Below are 17,804 nucleotides of genomic sequence, written 5' to 3'. Positions count from 1 at the left end.
ACAATATAGTCTAAGGTCCTGTTTAGTAAACTTGATTTATATTTATTGAACTAACTGATTGTAACTAATTTCAATGGAACAAAACTGAATTTTACTGATTAAAATTAATTTATACTTATTAAAACTATTTTTTACTAATTCAAACTGATTATTAATTATAAATTAGAATTGAGTTGTACTGATTAAAATTGATTTTTATAGATTGTAACCGATTTTTTTTTACCTTAGTACACCTATCAATTGCTCGTTCACTATTTTATACCAATACTCTTTACTGCTCACCCAAATTAGTCATTCTTTTAATCCAGACTTGTTGCGTCTAATTCAATACATACTATTTTAGCATACGTTAAACCTGTTCAATATATTGGATTATTAAGTAAGACGATAGTTTAAGAGATTTTTAATCTATTAACAATGTTCTATTGAAGTTTGATTTGTACTGTCTATAGGTATTGATTTCCTCCCTTGTGAATTCTCTAGCCTAAACTCATTACGTACAAAGGCTTCCGCCGACTTTGATAACTTATAAGGAGAGGAATTAAACAAAAGCCTCATTGCGGAGAATCGAGAGTTGTACTTAAAAATGGCTTCCCTAACTTTAATGGGTTCAACCAAGAACCCATCAAATTTCCCCATTAAAACCCCAGCGAAATCCTATCAATCCCCATCTTTTGTTACCTTTAAAGAACAAAAACCCAATTTTGTGAAACGGGTCAATCACAAAAGAGCGATTAGAGCATCAGCTTCAAACGGGTATGGATCTCCAGGGATGTATTCTTCTAAACAATTTGAGCTGACAGTCAAGAACGTTGACCTAGTTTTGGAAGATGTTAGGCCTTATCTCATTGCTGATGGTGGAAATGTTGATGTTATTTCTGTTGATGATGGCGTTATTACCCTCCAACTTCAAGGTTTTATCTCCTGAATCTTATTCCCCTTTTGTTCTTTTCAATTGATTTTCATTTCTTCTAATTTGTATGTTTTAATTGTCTGCAAATTTCTTGATTGTCAAATTGTGTTTTAATCCCCTTTGTTGTTTTACCGCATATGATCATTGCCCAAAATAGTTCTATGTATATCACTATATTTTAGCAATAGCTCTCTTCTTGGTTTGAATTTGCTATATCTTTTGGGTTTTAGTAGTTTTTAAAGCAATAATGGTGGCAGAGTTAAAAGGAAAGAAGGGGCAAGCGAATTTTGTTTTCACATGTGCAAAGATGAATTCTTTTATGGAAGTTTATAAAAAAAGTTCAAAATAATTACTCCAAAAATAACCTGTTACTATCTGAGGTTATTTATCTTCTTTGACATGAACCATTAGATATTTTTGGTACGGTTGTCTGGCTGAGATTTGATGAGAGTTCCTACTTTACTGAAGGTAAGAAAATAAAACTAGGACACTTGTTATGTCACAATGTGCTGAGGGGCCCGTCGGGCACCCTAATCCGGTCCTTCATTAAGAGGAGTTTGGTTAGGCTAGACTGAATGAGTACAACTTATTTGGGCTTGGTTTTGATTTCATAAAGCCCGGCTTGGTTGAACTTGACCCGTTCTTTATGTGGCACATTACATAGGGAGGATAAACCAATAATTCTGAAGCAATCCTAATCTGATAGGATAAGGTGGAAAAACTGAACTGAAAAAATGGGATAAGAGAATAAAACATCTGTATTTTGCTATATCCACCTGCATATCAGTAAACATGGCTACCATATTCTCAGCTTCAGCACTAGTCTCCCCCGCCGCTAAACCACCCCAGACTCCCATCTCATCCAAGCCTCCACAGGTTTCCTGCATTCCAGCAGCAACCAAGCCACCACTAGTTAACTTAACTACCACATTGACTGCTGTGGCGACGGCAGCTGTGGTTCTATCGACAAGTCCTGTATCACTGGCGGAATCGTTAACTGGGTATAGTATATACTACGGGACTGCAGCAAGTGCGGCCAACTATGGGGGGTATGGAGGGAATTCGAGCAAGAAAGATTCTGCAGAGTACACTTATGAGGTGCCTCAAGGTTGGAAAGAGAGGCTAGTTTCCAAGGTCGAGAAAGGAACTAATGGGACAGACAGTGAGTTCTATAATCCTAAAAAGAAGACTGAGAGGGAGTACTTGACTTTCCTAGCTGGGTATAGGCAACTTGATCCTATTCCTAAAGATGTAGTGCTGAATAATTTGGCGTTGTCAGACGTGCTTTTACAAGACCAGATTTCTAATGCGGAGTCCCTCACCTCTCAAGAGCGGAGGGACGAGAAAGGCCAGCTTTACTATGATTATGAGATCGATTCCCCCGGAGGTCACAGTTTGATCTCTGTTACCTGTGCCAAAAACAAGCTCTATGCTCATTTTGTTAATGCTCCTACTCCTGAGTGGAATCGCGATCAAGAAATGCTCCGTCATATTCACCAGTCCTTTCAAACTGTAAACCCTTCCTAGTTAGGAGTACATCTTGATATTTGTTATGAATACTCCATATAGCAAGCTCATGATTGTTCATCCTTATGACATAGAGATGATTAAAGAGGCGCATACAAATTCAAGAATATATGACTCAATGAGCTTGAGCTTCACTTCTTTGTAGTTATATTCTAATGTTTACTTTTCTTTTAATCCTTTTTTTCCCTTAGATTAACGGTGTTGAGTTTGTGTAATATAGTCTCGAGTCATGCCTTCAAAATTATTCATATAATATAACCCAAAAAACATCCCAAGATGTGGATGTCTACAATTTTTTTGGTATTTAAGGTTTATTGAGGTTTATGCTATTAGAAATCTGTCTAACATTTGAAAGTATATCATGTACTTGAGATGTACAATTTAAAAATTGTCTCTTGTGGTGGTCAGCAGAGTTTTTTACATTTCAACTTCAAATAACTGTTATCCACTGCCCTCATGATAGACGTGATTTTGGCTACCTATTTCATGCAAACTTCAATCTACCCAGATACTCGTACATTTCTATTTTCTGCCTTTTTCATGAACATGAAACAAGGAATTCCACACTGATCTTACATACAAATATCCTCCTTACTTTTTCTGCTTCTCTTGCCAGATGATTAGTAATGACAGCTTTCAGTGATTCATCAAGGAGTGTGGCTACGTTCTTTCCAGGTTAATGTGGTTAGGTTATGCTTGCTGCACTCGTTGGTGATGCTGATCATCCTTGCTCCTCTGACTGCTTTGCTTTTTCTCTTCGGACTCTCATTGATTAAGCAAGTTCTACCATCAATCAAATTATGACATTGACCTGCAATAAATGTTTTGAATTGAATGTCATGTTCACGGGTTCTGTCCTAGAGTTTTTGCATTGCAGCTTGTGGCCTTTTGCCTCATCTGTTCTTAAGATTGATTTTTTGGCTACTTTGAGTAATCACATGTAGTGTATCTCACATCTTGAAATATAAATAATAAATATGTTCAAACTGTAAAATATGTATCATGTGTTGGAATATGGTTTCTCTGATTATGATTTCGTCTCAAAATATCATCGTGTATGGTGGGAAGGGTATGCTGGTGAGATCCACGCACTGGTGGGTATCTTTGGGACTTGGTGTTGGTTATCATGATGATTTAGCATGAATGGCAGAAGGAGATGTACTGAGAAGTCTCATGACTGTTGATGTCCCATCATTGGAAGAAACCGAGAGAAGTTTTGGGACCTTGTTGGTAATGGAGATGGACGGATTATACCCAAATTGAGAGCACCTCGTTTATCAGTTCTTCATACAATCGTATTATGACCCTTTGCTATGTTTAACTTTGGCTTTGATTTGTTTTCTTATATCCACCACTAGGACTATAATATATGTGAACAAGGACCACACACTTTCCAAGATCTTGGTATAAGAGACGAGAGATGCCATTGTTGAGAACAGACTAGCAGTGCACCCTCAAGAGCTCCAAGCAAAAATTTTTGTTGTTGAATCCATGTATGCTTAGCTTTGATTGGGTTTTTCATATTGGATCTAGTTGTTAATAGTATAGATAAATGTCATCATTAAACATGAGCAAGTCATAGACTCAGCCAATCAGATGAACCACAAACTGCACCCTCCACGTGACAAGTAATTGGAATATAACTAGAAAAATTTGCATGTTTCATGTAAATTAGGGTTTGGATGTTTCTTTGGCGTTTTGGATGCTAGCTTGATGTTTTTGGATGCCCATTGTAGAAGAAAATCTTGAGATGTGATGGACAAGGATCTAGGATGAGTGATCAAGCTGTTAGGAAAGTGGGTCAGGATTTAAGACTTTACCGTGTGGAGAATAAAAATTATTTGCAAAAATTGGTGAATACATGAGAGCTCGTATATGTGCTTGTTACAGGAGAGGCTGCCTCAACATACTACATGTTAGTGCAACATTGATGCAAGGGATGAGCAATCATTATCTAGGAGTAAGACTTGGGATAATATAAAGCTGAAAAAATGAGCCTTGTTTAAGCATTATTTTGAACACATCTCTATAACTCGAGATATAGAACGTTTACAAACTAAATGTTGAGGATGTGCTAAGGCAAATTGATGGCCAGTGACCTTTTTGTTTGTTGAGAAATTTCTACAGTAAATAGGAACATTATGTTTTCGAGAACCCTTAATGCATAGTGCAAAGATGCAGTTTCGGTGATGCTAGTGGTAATAGTCGCAAAATGGCACTCGTGGTCAACAAGGATGATTTCATCGTTGTCTCAGCCTATATCCTATATTTCGATCGTGGTGAGCTCAAAAATCTTTTTAATACGGTCTCAATGTGGTGATGTGGGCAATACCCTGCACTATGCCTTTACGTGAACATGATGCACGCATCTTTCTGTAAATTTGATGATTCTTAGAATATTAAATGTTTGTTTCATTTTCTCCATTGGTCCTCATTGAGCTTGATGTCCAATTGACCTATATGACTATTCCGGTAACATGCTTCGATCGTTGCCCTTTGTGGACATTTTTACTACTTAAAGAATCTAGATTATTTATGGGCCTTGCTCTCCGAAAGATTTTGGGGACGTCTCTTTGACCGACTAATATCTTTTTATTGAATTTAAATAGCAAGGACTTTATCTATGACCTTTAACATACCAGAAGATATATATGACCTATGTTATAATTTGCAAGAACGACTTGTTCAGTTCTGTTGTATTGCTTCTGGCCTTCATCCTTGCTTCCTTTGTCACCTTCATCAAGGTCTACTTGACTGATGTGTATGTTTAAACCAGATCACCATGTTAAGGGCTGTGGTTGCGAAAATTTTGAAAACTGTAGCTTTTCTGAACCCTTCATAATGTAGATTTCTACATGATATGTAATAATTTTACTGTTTCCTCTGACCCAAATATATCTGATAGTCATTTTTGATGCCACGGTTCAGGAATAGTTTTTGAAAGGAAAAAAAATAATTGGAAGGGGATTGAAGTGAAGGAATAAAAACTAAGAGTGAATGTGAAGAGATAAAATTTAAGAAACCTTTGTTTGGTACGTTAAGAGGGAAAGACTGAATGGCTCGTTTGGTAGGTGGAAATAAACGTTGGTAATGAGAATGAAAAACTAGTGTAATTTTAGTTGAAAAATCTCTTGGCTACCTTGATGGACATGCTTGTCTAACTTCGTTAATTTTATTTTCTTCACGAAATTCATTCCAATGCATTACCATTGGACGATGTGTTATTAGGTGGTAATGGAAACTTGTAAACAAAAGAACTTTTTTGTGATCAAAGTTTCATCACCATGGGAATAATATAGAACTTTTGATGAAATTTTACGCTATGTCATTCCCATTACCACCATTTAATACCACTAACCAAACGGGTCGGAAAAGTACATATTTCCTCCTGGGGATATCTAAAACATAGTAGTAATGTGGAAGTTTAGTCTATGATATACGGAATATTATGGGTGTCACTTTGTTTCTCGAGTTAATTAATTCATATTGCATGATAGGAGCATGTGAGAGTTGCCCGAGCTCAACAACCACCATGAAAATGGGTATTGAACGAGTCTTAAAGGAGAAATTTGGCGATTCAGTGAAGGATATTCGGCAAGTCAATGAAGAGCAAGTAAACGAAACAACGGTGGAGGTATGTATAAGTCATATTATATGCAATATGAAATCAACTGGTTTTTCCTCCTAACCGTTTGACAATACTTTGCCATTGTAGGCAGTGAATAGACACCTGGACATACTGAGACCTGCTATCAAGAACTACGGTGGAGAGGTGGAAGTAATAGCCATCAAGGGTGCGGATTGCACCGTAAAATATAAGGGGCCAGATACCATTGGGTCGGGAATAAAAGCAGCTATCAAGGAGAAGTTTCCCGATATTTCAAATGTGATATTTACTAGCTAAGGTCTAGGTGATGCTCACCTTTCCAAGCTCAGTATTACAAGTTTGTTTTTCATATTGCTGTTTGCAATGTATTATTGCACACAACTTTCACGATATACATTAAATTCAAGGAAATCAAATTTTTATACATCTCGATTCTTATGCGTCAAACTTCTGCTGGTACAAATGCATGTCTGATGCCTATTTTATGCCGTATCTTTCTCATCATCAGCTAGAAATATTGATTTCAGCCATCTCGAATAATTGATCAAGAAAAAAGCGTAAACGAAGTAGCAAGTGATGGTCCAGCTGACAAGTCCCTACATTACACAACCCACTTCTTCAGCTAACGGTAAAACATCTATTTTTTGCTCTAAGTAGAGTTTTTGTTTCGATTACCTCGCCAACGATTTGTATGTTTGCTTGAGGATAATACCATAGATGGAAATACCTGTAAAACAGCAGAATATTAGTTTTTGACCCAACTACCCAAGTGTCGGGCCTAACGGGTGGAGTATTTTTTTTCATTAGATTCTAGAGTAACGGTTAAGCAGCCTTACTTCATGAGTAGTATTTCAGCAAGTGGGCAAACAAGGCCTATAAGACAGGCTACGGCAAAGCCAAACCAAGTCCTATTAGCAAGAAACCATACGAATTCTGCACCCGCGAACAAGGCATAGGCTTCGATGTTAGCTGGAACGCCTGATTTATACAGCTCTGCACTCAACTCTATGAATAGCACCAATGATCTGTTATACAGAAAAAGAAGGCAGAAATAAAATGGTGTTTGTGTATTTTATCCCACTCCCCAGTATATCTGTCTGATCATGCATGGTATTTAGAATTACTGACATTAGTGAGACAGCTGTTTTCTTTAAACTTTCTTCTGGAATTACATTGGAGGATGTTCTTTCATCCAAGTAGAGTTGCGATATTCCAACAGTGCAGTAGAACAATCCCAGCAGAAGAGGAACCTGAAGCAGATCAATAAACCATTTTTCGTCAGTAAGGCTATCATCATCCCAATGAGTCTCGCCCAAGGTAGGGTCTGGGGAGGGTAGGAAAGAAGGCAGACCAATACCCTCGTCATGAGGAGGTCGGGATCAAAATACATTGAGAGATACTTAGATGTTCAAACCCAGATATCGGTGCGCAGAGGACCGATGTGTATTGAACCCGTTTGATAAACCACAAGGTTAACCCGCGAATGAAGGCCATCAATGAGGGGACCTAAGACAAAGCCTGAGCCAAATAGCGACAGTGAAATCGGTCGCCAAGCAATTTTACGTCGCGCCTTATCCTGCTTCTTTATTGTGTTGCACTGGGGTAGACTTGCCTTGTAAACTGATCTTCTGTGGGTGCTTAGAGGAGCCAAGGCACACGTGCAAGTGTGAAGTGCAGTGTGATATTGCATTTCTGTTACTTACCTTCGATAGGCCAGAAAATGTTTAGGTTCCGGCTGAGGTTTAAATGTTGAGATGCTCCTTTTAGTTGTCTAGTAGCTCACTGTCAATCAAGATTTCTCAACCATACGTTGTTGATAAGTGGACCAAAAAAGAAAAAAAAAAAACAATTTCATCAAATTTTATAGTGATGTGGTCATGTTGCATAAGATACTTCTTCTCTTCCTCCCTCAATTTAAATAAAAATAAAAATTTAAATTCTTTTGTGATTGCTAATATTTCTTTTATATATATATATATATATATATATATATATATATATATATATATATATATATTGGAAGAAGTTCAAGTTAGAATTATTTTTATATGAAAACCGTGAGAACTAATCTGTCTGACAAAAATATTACTTTCTTATTAAAAAGATGTTACTTTTAGACAAAAAAATGTTATTTTTTTCTGAAAACAAAGATGATACTTTTAAGCAAAAAGTGTTATTTTAAGAAAAAATTCTAAAAAATAATTCACAATAAGGTGTTAGTTTTAACATAAAAAGATGTTACTTTTTTCGAAAAAAATGTGTTATTTTGTATTTATACTTTTTTGAAAGTAACACTTTTTGCCTAAAAAGTACCAGATTTTTTTAAAAACAAAAAGTAACATTTTTTGATCCAAAAGTAACACCTTTTTTATGAAAAAATAACACACTTTTATTTGAGAGATTGGTCCTTACAGTTTTCATATAAACTTGGTTTCATTGGAACTTGACCCTATATATATATATGTGTGTGTGTGATCAAATAAAAAGGTACTTAAAATAAGAAGGAAGAGAAAAAATTTTCTTATTCACTATATATATACAGAAAATGATACTATGTTATAAATTATGAATATTTTTCAGATTTATGACTTAGTATCTTTTCTGTGTAATGTAATGACTTTTAAAATTAAGTGCTTTTGGCTCTATCATGACCTTTGTTTTTTTTAGGAAAAATTATTTCTAAAAAGCCAACTTTTTAGCCATCTGCAAATAAGGGTCAACGTTTCATTTATTCAATAAAAAGACAACCTTTGTCTCATTTTTGCAACTAAAGAAATAGTTTACTGGTTACCGGTTAGTATTTATTTCGAGACCATATTTGTCTCTGTCTTCTTCCAATTCATAAACATCTTCCAATTCCTCGCAAACATCTTCCATTTTCCTTGCAAACCCACAAAAACAGTGTGCATCTTTCACCTTGATTTCGCATCTTCAATCCACGAAAAACCTCTTCAAGCCCCTTGCCAAACCAGTTGCTGCATCTTCAACCCAAAAAATCGGTCCTTTAATCCTTCTCCAATGGTGACACAAATGTAAATTTAGGGCAAAGTTGATTTCCACTAAAATATCACAACCTAAGCAAGTTTCTAACTCTAAATTTCTTTAATTGATGTCTTATTATTGATAATTGTTGATTTGCTTAGTAATTGTTGGAATTTGCTTAGTAATTGTTGGAATTTACTCTCTTATGGTGGAATATGGTTAAACACATTAGAAATTAGGATTTTTGCGTATTCTTGGAATTTGCTTAGTAATAGTTGAAATTTATTCTCTTATGATGGAATTTGGTTAAACACATTAGAAATTAGGATTTTTGTGTAATTGTTGGAATTTGCTTAGTAATTGTTGGAATTTGTTCTCTTATGGTGGAATTTGGTATAACACATTAGAAATTAGCATTTTTGTGTAATTGTTGGAATTTTCTTAGTAATTGTTGGAATTTATTCTCTTATGATGGAATTTGGTTAAACACATTAGATATTAGGATTTGTTTAGTAATTGTTGGAATTTTCTTAGTAATTGTTGGAATTTACTCTCTTATGGTGGAATTTGATGTTAAATACATTAGAAATTAGAATTTTTGTGTAAATGTTGGAATTTTCTTGGTAATTGTTGGAATTTACTCTCTTATGGTGGAATTTGGTTAAACACATTAAAAATTAGGATTTTTTGTGTAATTGTTGGAATTTGTACTCTTATGGTGGAATTTGGTTAAACACATTAGAAATTAGCATTTTTGTGTAATTGTTGGAGTTTATTCTCTTATGACATATATGCCCTACAAAAACAAGTAAGGTTGTACCTCTTGAAATCATCCACAGCTGCTGGCAATTGTGAACATTAGAAATTAAGATTTTTGTGTAATTGTGAACATAATCAATGAAAAGGTGTCTATTAAAATTTGGTACGGGGGTAAATTCAAGGAAGCTAAAGATAGTATTAGTTATGTTGGAGGTTTTGGTAGAATAATGGAGGTAGATCCAGATGACTTTTTCATGGATTACTTGATGAGTTTAGCTAATAAGTGCAATGGAGATAGAGGTATATAAGGGCTTTTTTACGTGCTTCCAGGTTACACTTTAAAGGATGGCTTAAGGAAGATAGATGGGAAAAATATTGTTGAGTTACATAATGCAATAATTCAGATGAGGACAGTGAATGTGTATGTGCTTCATAAATATCCAACTTCAACACTCCCTGTTACTGATCTTGATAAAGGACCACTTGATCAACCAAAGGTCCAGTCAAAAAAGTTAACCCCTATAAGGAGTACTAATAATAGCATTGAGGAGAAGTCCTAGGAGCAATTTACCAGCAGCCACTACTACCAAAAGGGCATTATTGCCTGATACTAATGTTGACCACCCTCTTGAGCCTGAAATTCATTCTGATTTTGTAGATAAATCCGTAGAGGGGAGTGCATCTGGTAATAGTAGTTCAGAAGATAAGGATTATGAAGTAGGCCTTGATGATAGTGTGAGTAGTGAGGATGAGTTAGAGGATATTGATTTAGTGGATGAGTTAGTAGATGTTGAAGGATCCAGTGATGAAGAGTTTGTAGTGCTAGACACAAGTTTAGAGGGAAAATTTTTAAGCTTGTTAATTCTTTAGAAAGAGTGCAAAGAGAGGCTGCTCAGGGTACACATGGAGCTCAACAAACAATCTGGAAAATGATGTTAGGGAAGGAAATGTAAACTCTGATTCTGGAGACAGTTCAGATCATGTTGAGACACCTCTAGGTTTAGATGAAGGGTTTTTTTGGTGATGAGAGCAGGTTAAGAAAAAGAGGGCCTTTAATTGGAGATAATACAGATTTTAAGTGCTTTAAATGGGTTGTTGAGCTAAGGTTCACCTCTAGGCAAAGCTTCAAGAATGTTGTGGCAAAGTATGGGATGTTACAAGGAAGGATTATCACATTAACCTCTAGTAATAATCATAGAAAACAAAATATCATTGTGAAATGTGTCTCAAGATGCAAATTTTATTTGTATGGTGGATGGGATTCAAGGAGATCTGTGTATGTTGTTAAATTAGTTGATGGTGAGCATAACTGTTCAAGAAACATGAAAAAGAATAGGCAAATGAAATCCAGATGGGTAGCAGAGCAATTCTTTGAGGTGTTCAAGGTTCGACCACATTGGCAAGCTAAAGAAATAATGGATATGATTAAGAAAGCCTTTAGTGTTCTTGTTGATAAGGATTTTGCTTATAGAGTCAAGTATCATGCACATCGAATGCTGCATGGTAGTATGGTAGAGAACTACACCAAGCTTGGTAGTTACATTGAGGCTCTGAAACACATTAACCCACAAAGCTTGGTGAAACTTGTCACTGATCCCACGAGAGTTGATAATGCTAATGATTTTCTAAGACTTCATGTGTGTTTTGAGGGGTTGAAACATGGATGGTTAGAGGGATGCAGGAAGGTTATTTGTATCGATGCGTGCTTCCTAAAGACCTTTTTAGGTGGTCAACTACTAAGTGCCATTGGGAGAGACCACAATGATCAAATGTACCCAATATCATGGGCCGTTATAGAGGGTGAAAACAATGAAAGTTGGAAACGATTTCTATAAAATCTTCAAATTTTTCTCAACTTAGGTGATGGGAACGACTTGGTTATTATATCAGATGAACAATGGGTTAGTCAGCTATAGTTAGTTGTATTCTGTCAGTTATTTTTACATAATTGTTATATATTGTCATTTATTCTTACACAAATGTTATTTTAGGCAATATTAAATGGTATTGCTAAAGTGTTCCCTAAAGTTGAACACAGACATTGTGCTAGACACATTTATGCTCATAGCACAAGTCATTTAAGGGTGAGGAGTTGAAGCTTCTGTTTTGGAAGGCAATTAAAGCGTACAATAAGGCTGATTTTGAAGATGCTTTAGTGGAGATGGAGAAAATATTGCCAACAACTGTGGATGGTTTTCAAGAGGTACAACCCTGCTTGTTTTTGTAGGGCATATATGTTATCCACAACCAAAGTTGATGTCATTGTGAATAACATGGCAGAAACATTTAACGGATGTATTATCACTGCTTGAACAAAACACGTTATACACATGTTGGAAGACATTAGAACACAAGTCATGCAACGGTTATATGTTAAAAAAGGAGATGTTAGTAAGTGAAAAGGTGATTATGGTCCTAGGGTTATAGCTAGACTAGAAAAGGAGAAAGAGAAAGCTAAGAATTGTGATGCTATCTCTTCAAGTGATACGATCTTCCAGTGTAGTCATTATTTGGGTGATGTTATGACTGTCAATTTAGAAAGTAGGACCTGCATATGTCGAAAGTGGGATTTGACAGGGATTCCATGTCGACATGCTATTGCTTGTATCTCTTTTGTTTGTAAAACTCCCGAAGATTACATTGATCCTTTGTACAAAATGGATAACTATTTGCGGGCATACACTTATTCCATTCCACCAATGGAAGGGCCTTGATTTTGGCCTAGAACAGATCTTACACTCACACCTCCACCTATTAAAATAAGGCCTCGTAGACCTCGCTTGAATAGGAGGAAAGATCCCCATGAAAGCCCAAAAAAGATAGGAAGACTGAGTAGGCACGATATGGAAATGACTTGTGGCATTTGCAAGGTTAAGGGTCACAACAAACGGAAATGTCCAAACAAGGGTAGGATGTCAACTAATGATGAACCACCACAACCTCACGCAAGCGGGGCAGACTGAGATTGGCATCAACCTCTACAACAACAATCCCAGAGAATGTACAAGAAAGAGGAGCTCAACCAAAAAGAATAGGTAAAAATGGAAGGTCAATCCATAGTGGTGTAGGGTCCAGAGGGGGAAGATCCGGACAACCAGGGTGCAAAGGTGGTAGGACATCCACTTTCGAAGTAAGCATCTTATTTTACATATTGAACCATCTTATTTGTATATAATGATGACTTAATTGTATTGAATTTTCTAGGTTGCAGGAACAAGCTCAATCACTCAAGCATCAACTCAACCAACTCAAGCATCATTTAGCTAATGTTGTGCCTATAATGTAATGGGTCTGTTTTGAATTACATTGTACTACCATTAGTAGTTTTGTTGTAATGTAATGCGTCTGTTTTGAATTATTTTGTTTTGAAACAGTGTTGTGGCAGAACAATATTCTATTTTGATTTGTTGTCACTGGTTTTAAATTGTTTTGTGGAATGGTGCTTTGAAACAATGAGATCGCAGAACAATATTCTGGTAGAAGGTTCATGTTAATTTGTGAATTATTACAATGAAGATGAATAATTTATTAGCATAGGAACTTTAATTCTGTTTTTTTAAGAAATTCGAATTAACCGGTCACAGCAAGTTGTTTTACCTGCTATCTCTTTAGTTGCAAAAATGAGACAAAGATTGTCTTTTTATTGAATAAATGAAGTGTTGACCCTTTATTTGCAGATGGCCAAAAGGTTGGCTTTTTAGAAACAATTTTTTCTTTTTTTATCTTATTGAAATCAAGAGGTAGAATGCTTTTTAATCTTCTTATTTATTTAACACGTTTCAGATATTACAGTTTATATTTTTAACTCCTAAAATTTATTGGAAAAATAGTTTCTAAAAAGTCAATTTTGGCCATCTGCAAATAAAGGGTCAATGTTTCAGTTATTCAATAAAAAGACAACCTTTGTCTCATTTTTGCAATTAAAGAGATAGTAGGTAAAGCAACCCTATGCTGTGTCCTGCTAATTCGAGTTTCTTAAAAAAAAACAGAAATAAAGTTCTTAAAAAAACCCCTTGTATACCTCTATCTCCATTGCACTTATTAGCTAAACTCATCAAGTAATCTATGGACAAATCATTTGGATCTACCTTCATTATTCTACCAAAACCTCCAACATAACTAATACTACCTTTAGCTTCCTTGAATTTACCCCATACTAAATTCTAATAGACACCTTTTCATTCATTATGTTCACAATTACACAAAAATTCTAATTTCTAATGTGTTATACCAAATTCCACCATAAGAGAGTAAATTCCAACAATTACTTAGCAAATTCCTACAATTATTAAGCAAATCAACAATTATCAATAATGAGATATCAATTACAGAATTTTAGAGTTAGAAACTTACTTAGGTTGTGATAAATTAGTGGAAATCAACTTTGCCCTAAAATTGCATTTGTGTCGCTAATGGAGAAGAATTAAAGGGACCGATTTTTTGGGTTGAAGATGCAGCAACTGGTTTGGCCGGGGGTTGAAAATGCAACAATTGGTTTTTTCGTGGGTTGAAGATGCGAAATTAAGGTGGAAGATGCAACAGTATTTTCGTGGATTTGCAAGGAAATTGAAAGATGTTTATGAATTTTGAAATAAAGTGGTGATGAAAAAGACAATTACATTAGCTAACGAAAAGACTAATAAATAGTCCTAGTTCTAAATAGATGTTATCAACTTGATAGCTTATAAAGTAAACCTTGAGAATCTAGCTTTATTAAAAAGACCATGGAGTAAAAAAAATGACCAGCAAAAGCAAACAAAAGGGAAATCATCAAACAAAATGAATAAGAGTAGTCACTACTCACCCATGTGTGAGCAACTTCTGTTTGTCCCTCCATTATAAATACTCCCCAAACTCTCCCATTCAACTTATCCTTATCAGCTATAGCTACCTTTCATTCCTCCAACACTCATTTCTCTACCTTGTACTATCATTATATTCTTAAAGCAATTCCAAAAATTCTTCATTTTCAACTTGCCAATCTATTGATCAACAATATGAGGTATTCATTTTATCAATTATACATACTATTATTATTAATTCATTTAATATTTTTATGCTTCGTTTATTTACATGCATATAAAGTTCAAGATCATTATCTTATAATACTCTGATGTTGGTTAAATTGGTTTATTAACATGATGTAGTTTGAATTTGAATTTAAAAGACTTTTTTCATTATGCTCTACTATTGAAAAAGTCTAATTAAATAAATCTTTACAATCTAAATAGAGATATATAATACCTCATTTGTGATATCACAATCAAGGATCAATCAAACACAATTTTTTTTATTATCACTAACTCATTTTAGGTGAAAGTTGTTCGAGTTTATTCTGGAGTCTCAACTATTAGCTTAACTTTTTAGTTGAGTTGGGTTTTTGACATGGTATCAAAGCCAGTGTGACAAAAGGTCACATGTTCGAATCACAACTTCCCCAAGGGCCTGTATTGTGTTCACACTCGATTCCAAGGGGCTCTCGTGTGAGGGGACGTATTAGAGTATATAAGATATTATGGGTTCTTAATCTATTTAGTTGAATTGGTTCTTTGACAAAAATCCCCTAATGCCATTAAATGAACAGCTCTTTTTCCGGTGATAATATTCCTTTGTTTGACATGCACAGGTACACTTCAGCTACCAGAAAATACCATGGTGGTCATTATAAGTTTCATCATCAAGATGCATGGAATCCCCATAACAGTTTTCATGATGAAGACAATATTAGTGAAGAAAGAAGCAACTATTCATCATTATCATCAAACATCAAGTTTTAAGGACTTTTCGGTGCTATCCTACCTGAGCTTTATTACTCATTTCGCTTTTTAATACTTTTTCTTTTTTTCTTGACCTTGTAAGACCTTTTCTTGACCTTGTAAGACCTAGTTTAAACCAATTAATCTTAATCTCTAGCCGAACCATGTTATCTTTCTTGAAACCATGGTTTGGCTTGTAAGGTGATAGGGTTCAGAATCTCCTTCCAACTCATCATCTCCTCTTCTATCTATCCCTCCTGAGCTGATTATCATGTATTTATATCATGTATATATGAAAAATGTATAATGATGTTTTATGAGAATTAATAATAACCCTCATTTCAAGCAGACCTTGTATTTTTAAAAAAAATACATTAGTATATACTTCCTTCAATTTCAAAAGTGTTTCATTTGATTTTTTACACTATTTATCCATTACTCTTAATATTTTTTGAGTAAATTCTTAATTTGTATTTGATTTTTAAATAAATTTTAAAATATAGTCAATTGAAATCTTATTTAATTAGTCCTAATATAAATTCTATTAATATAAATTTTATAATTCTTAATCACACCTTATTAGAAATATTTAAAAATAAATATTACGTTGGATAGAGTGCTATAAAAATCAAATAGAACAATTAGTGTGAATTAAGGAAGTATTTTCTTTATTATTCGTTTATTATACTTGCATCTCATCTTCGTGATGGAGTAATGTCAATAAAAAAGTTAATTGTTTAGCATTTAATATCTCCGTTTGTTATTATTCTTCTCATTTACTTTTTGCATATTTTTCAATGCAAATTTTAAAGCTTAATATTTATAAATACACATAATAAAAAATTATAAAAACTGCATAATAAAAAAGTATATATTAAGATGAATCGAGATCTCACATGCATATATTTTATCTTTTAAATATGTTTTTAAAAACATTAATTAAATTTCTCTCTCCGTAAGACGGAATATTTTAAATGAAAGAATATTAGAGGAAGGAGGGAGTATTTGCAATTTTTTTTCCCTTATAATGAGTAGTAAGTAGGAAGAAACGAATGTTAAAAAAAAAAATAGGAACAAACGAAAAAAATATATTTATTGAAATTAATATACTAATTGCCTATCGAATAGCGTATATTCCACCGTGTGACACGGCAAAATTGTTGACTGAAAATGCGGAAAACAAGAGCAAAATGCAGACACGCAGAAATTTAGGTGGCTTATTTTGTACTCTATAGATGCTCTTGTAATTTGTAGGCATTACCAAGTGTTAACTACTTATTTGTTCCTTTCATTTTAAATTATTAGGTAGAAAATATTCATACATCATAATTTCATAGGACTTAAAATGTATGAGATAAAATGTTATATTAATCACTATTCCATTCATTTTGCATTATTTAGATGAAAAAATTCTCACATCGAAAACATTTTTACCCGTGATTTGATATGACTCAAAATGAGTGAGATACAGTATTACTCTCTCCGTTTCTTTTTGTTTGTCCACATTACTTTTTTACGTATTTGAAAGCAAATTTTGAGCGTCGATATCTCATATTACGCATAATAAAAAATTTGTAACAATTATATATTAAAATTCTTTGCATTAAGACGAATTTAACAAGATCCCATATGAATATATTTTGTCTTGAATATATACTTCAAAAATCAAATTTAAATTTTTCTCTCATAAAGTGGAAAAACGTAAAGTGAAAAAATATTAAGTGGATAAACAAAAAACAACAGAGAGAGAACTGTATAACTATCTCACTCATTTTGCATTATTTAAGTGCAAATTTGTTACATTGTGATTTAATAGGACTGAAAATGAGTGGAAGAGAGGATTAGTACCGGAGTACTGAGAGCTGAGTGCATATGCAAGGACACAAGGTGCTTTATGAGTTTTAGTGATGGAAGCTTTTTATGCTGATTTGAGGTTGGTTATGTTAGCAAAAGACAGTAGTATATTGTTCTGTTTTCTTTGTTTTTGATTCGTTTTTCCTATGTGACTATGTAAGACAGTAAGAGAGCAGGAAGTACTCCTATTATTCAAATCATTCAGCAAGCTGTTTATAATAATTGACCTTACTGGTATGGTGCACAAATTTTTGTCTTTTAGCTTTTCCTTAGGAGCAACAAAAGTAAATTTAGGGTCTTACAAGGGACCACGTGTTTGCCACCTTTACTCAAGTGGAGTTGACGGACGGCACCCTAAATCAACTCAATAATTTTAAATCCTAAACATGTACAAAGTATTTGATAT

General features: G+C 34.3%; 3 protein-coding genes and 1 long non-coding RNA gene across 5 annotated transcripts; 3 read left to right on the top strand and 1 right to left on the bottom strand.

Moving 5' to 3' along the window:
* Window positions 1–424: 424 nt before the first annotated feature.
* LOC130797591 (nifU-like protein 1, chloroplastic) lies at window positions 425–6,479 on the top strand. Its single transcript, XM_057660232.1, has 3 exons — window positions 425–914; window positions 5,938–6,074; window positions 6,156–6,479. Exons 1-3 carry the CDS (start codon window positions 587–589, stop codon window positions 6,342–6,344), a joined length of 654 nt encoding a protein of 217 aa, XP_057516215.1. The 5' UTR covers window positions 425–586; the 3' UTR covers window positions 6,345–6,479.
* Window positions 1,012–2,769, top strand: LOC130797590 (thylakoid lumenal 19 kDa protein, chloroplastic). Its single transcript, XM_057660231.1, has one exon. The coding sequence runs from the start codon at window positions 1,706–1,708 to the stop codon at window positions 2,438–2,440; it is 735 nt and encodes a 244-aa protein (XP_057516214.1). The 5' UTR covers window positions 1,012–1,705; the 3' UTR covers window positions 2,441–2,769.
* LOC130797589 (uncharacterized) lies at window positions 6,298–7,932 on the bottom strand. 2 transcript variants are annotated; one of them, XM_057660230.1, is made up of 5 exons: window positions 7,405–7,932; window positions 7,176–7,297; window positions 6,884–7,072; window positions 6,723–6,774; window positions 6,298–6,643 (listed from the first exon to the last, which is right to left on the bottom strand). In XM_057660230.1, the coding sequence occupies exons 1-5, from the start codon at window positions 7,435–7,437 to the stop codon at window positions 6,530–6,532; spliced, it is 510 nt and encodes a 169-aa protein (XP_057516213.1). In that variant the 5' UTR covers window positions 7,438–7,932; the 3' UTR covers window positions 6,298–6,529. The 2 variants fall into 2 exon arrangements, with proteins under 2 accessions (XP_057516213.1, XP_057516212.1); XM_057660229.1 differs by having other exon boundaries at window positions 7,462–7,906.
* Window positions 7,933–14,525: 6,593 nt separating this feature from the next.
* Window positions 14,526–15,938, top strand: LOC130797924 (uncharacterized). The gene is made up of 2 exons (XR_009038994.1): window positions 14,526–14,790; window positions 15,415–15,938. It is a non-coding gene; the product is annotated as an uncharacterized LOC130797924 (long non-coding RNA).
* The last annotated feature ends 1,866 nt before the right edge of the window (window positions 15,939–17,804 follow it).

The sequence above is a fragment of the Amaranthus tricolor genome, chromosome 13 (assembly GCF_026212465.1).
Source record: "Amaranthus tricolor cultivar Red isolate AtriRed21 chromosome 13, ASM2621246v1, whole genome shotgun sequence".
Classification (NCBI taxonomy): Eukaryota; Viridiplantae; Streptophyta; class Magnoliopsida; order Caryophyllales; family Amaranthaceae; genus Amaranthus; species Amaranthus tricolor.
Note: the sequence above shows the minus strand (reverse complement) of the source record. Positions and strands in the feature narration are given on the sequence as shown.

Excerpts from the sequence above, each read along its gene's own strand:
- LOC130797591 (XM_057660232.1), top strand. The coding sequence starts at position 587 with ATGGCTTCCCTAACTTTAATGGGTTCAACCAAGAACCCATCAAATTTC. Across the intron at positions 915-5,937 it reads TATTACCCTCCAACTTCAAG|GAGCATGTGAGAGTTGCCCG; the intron begins GTTTTATCTCCT and ends ATTGCATGATAG. Across the intron at positions 6,075-6,155 it reads TAAACGAAACAACGGTGGAG|GCAGTGAATAGACACCTGGA; the intron begins GTATGTATAAGT and ends TTGCCATTGTAG.
- LOC130797589 (XM_057660229.1), bottom strand. The coding sequence starts at position 7,737 with ATGCAATATCACACTGCACTTCACACTTGCACGTGTGCCTTGGCTCCT. Across the intron at positions 7,298-7,461 it reads CTCTGCGCACCGATATCTGG|GTTCCTCTTCTGCTGGGATT; the intron begins GTTTGAACATCT and ends GATCTGCTTCAG. Across the intron at positions 6,775-6,883 it reads GCTGAAATACTACTCATGAA|GTATTTCCATCTATGGTATT; the intron begins GTAAGGCTGCTT and ends GCTGTTTTACAG.
- LOC130797590 (XM_057660231.1), top strand. The coding sequence starts at position 1,706 with ATGGCTACCATATTCTCAGCTTCAGCACTAGTCTCCCCCGCCGCTAAA.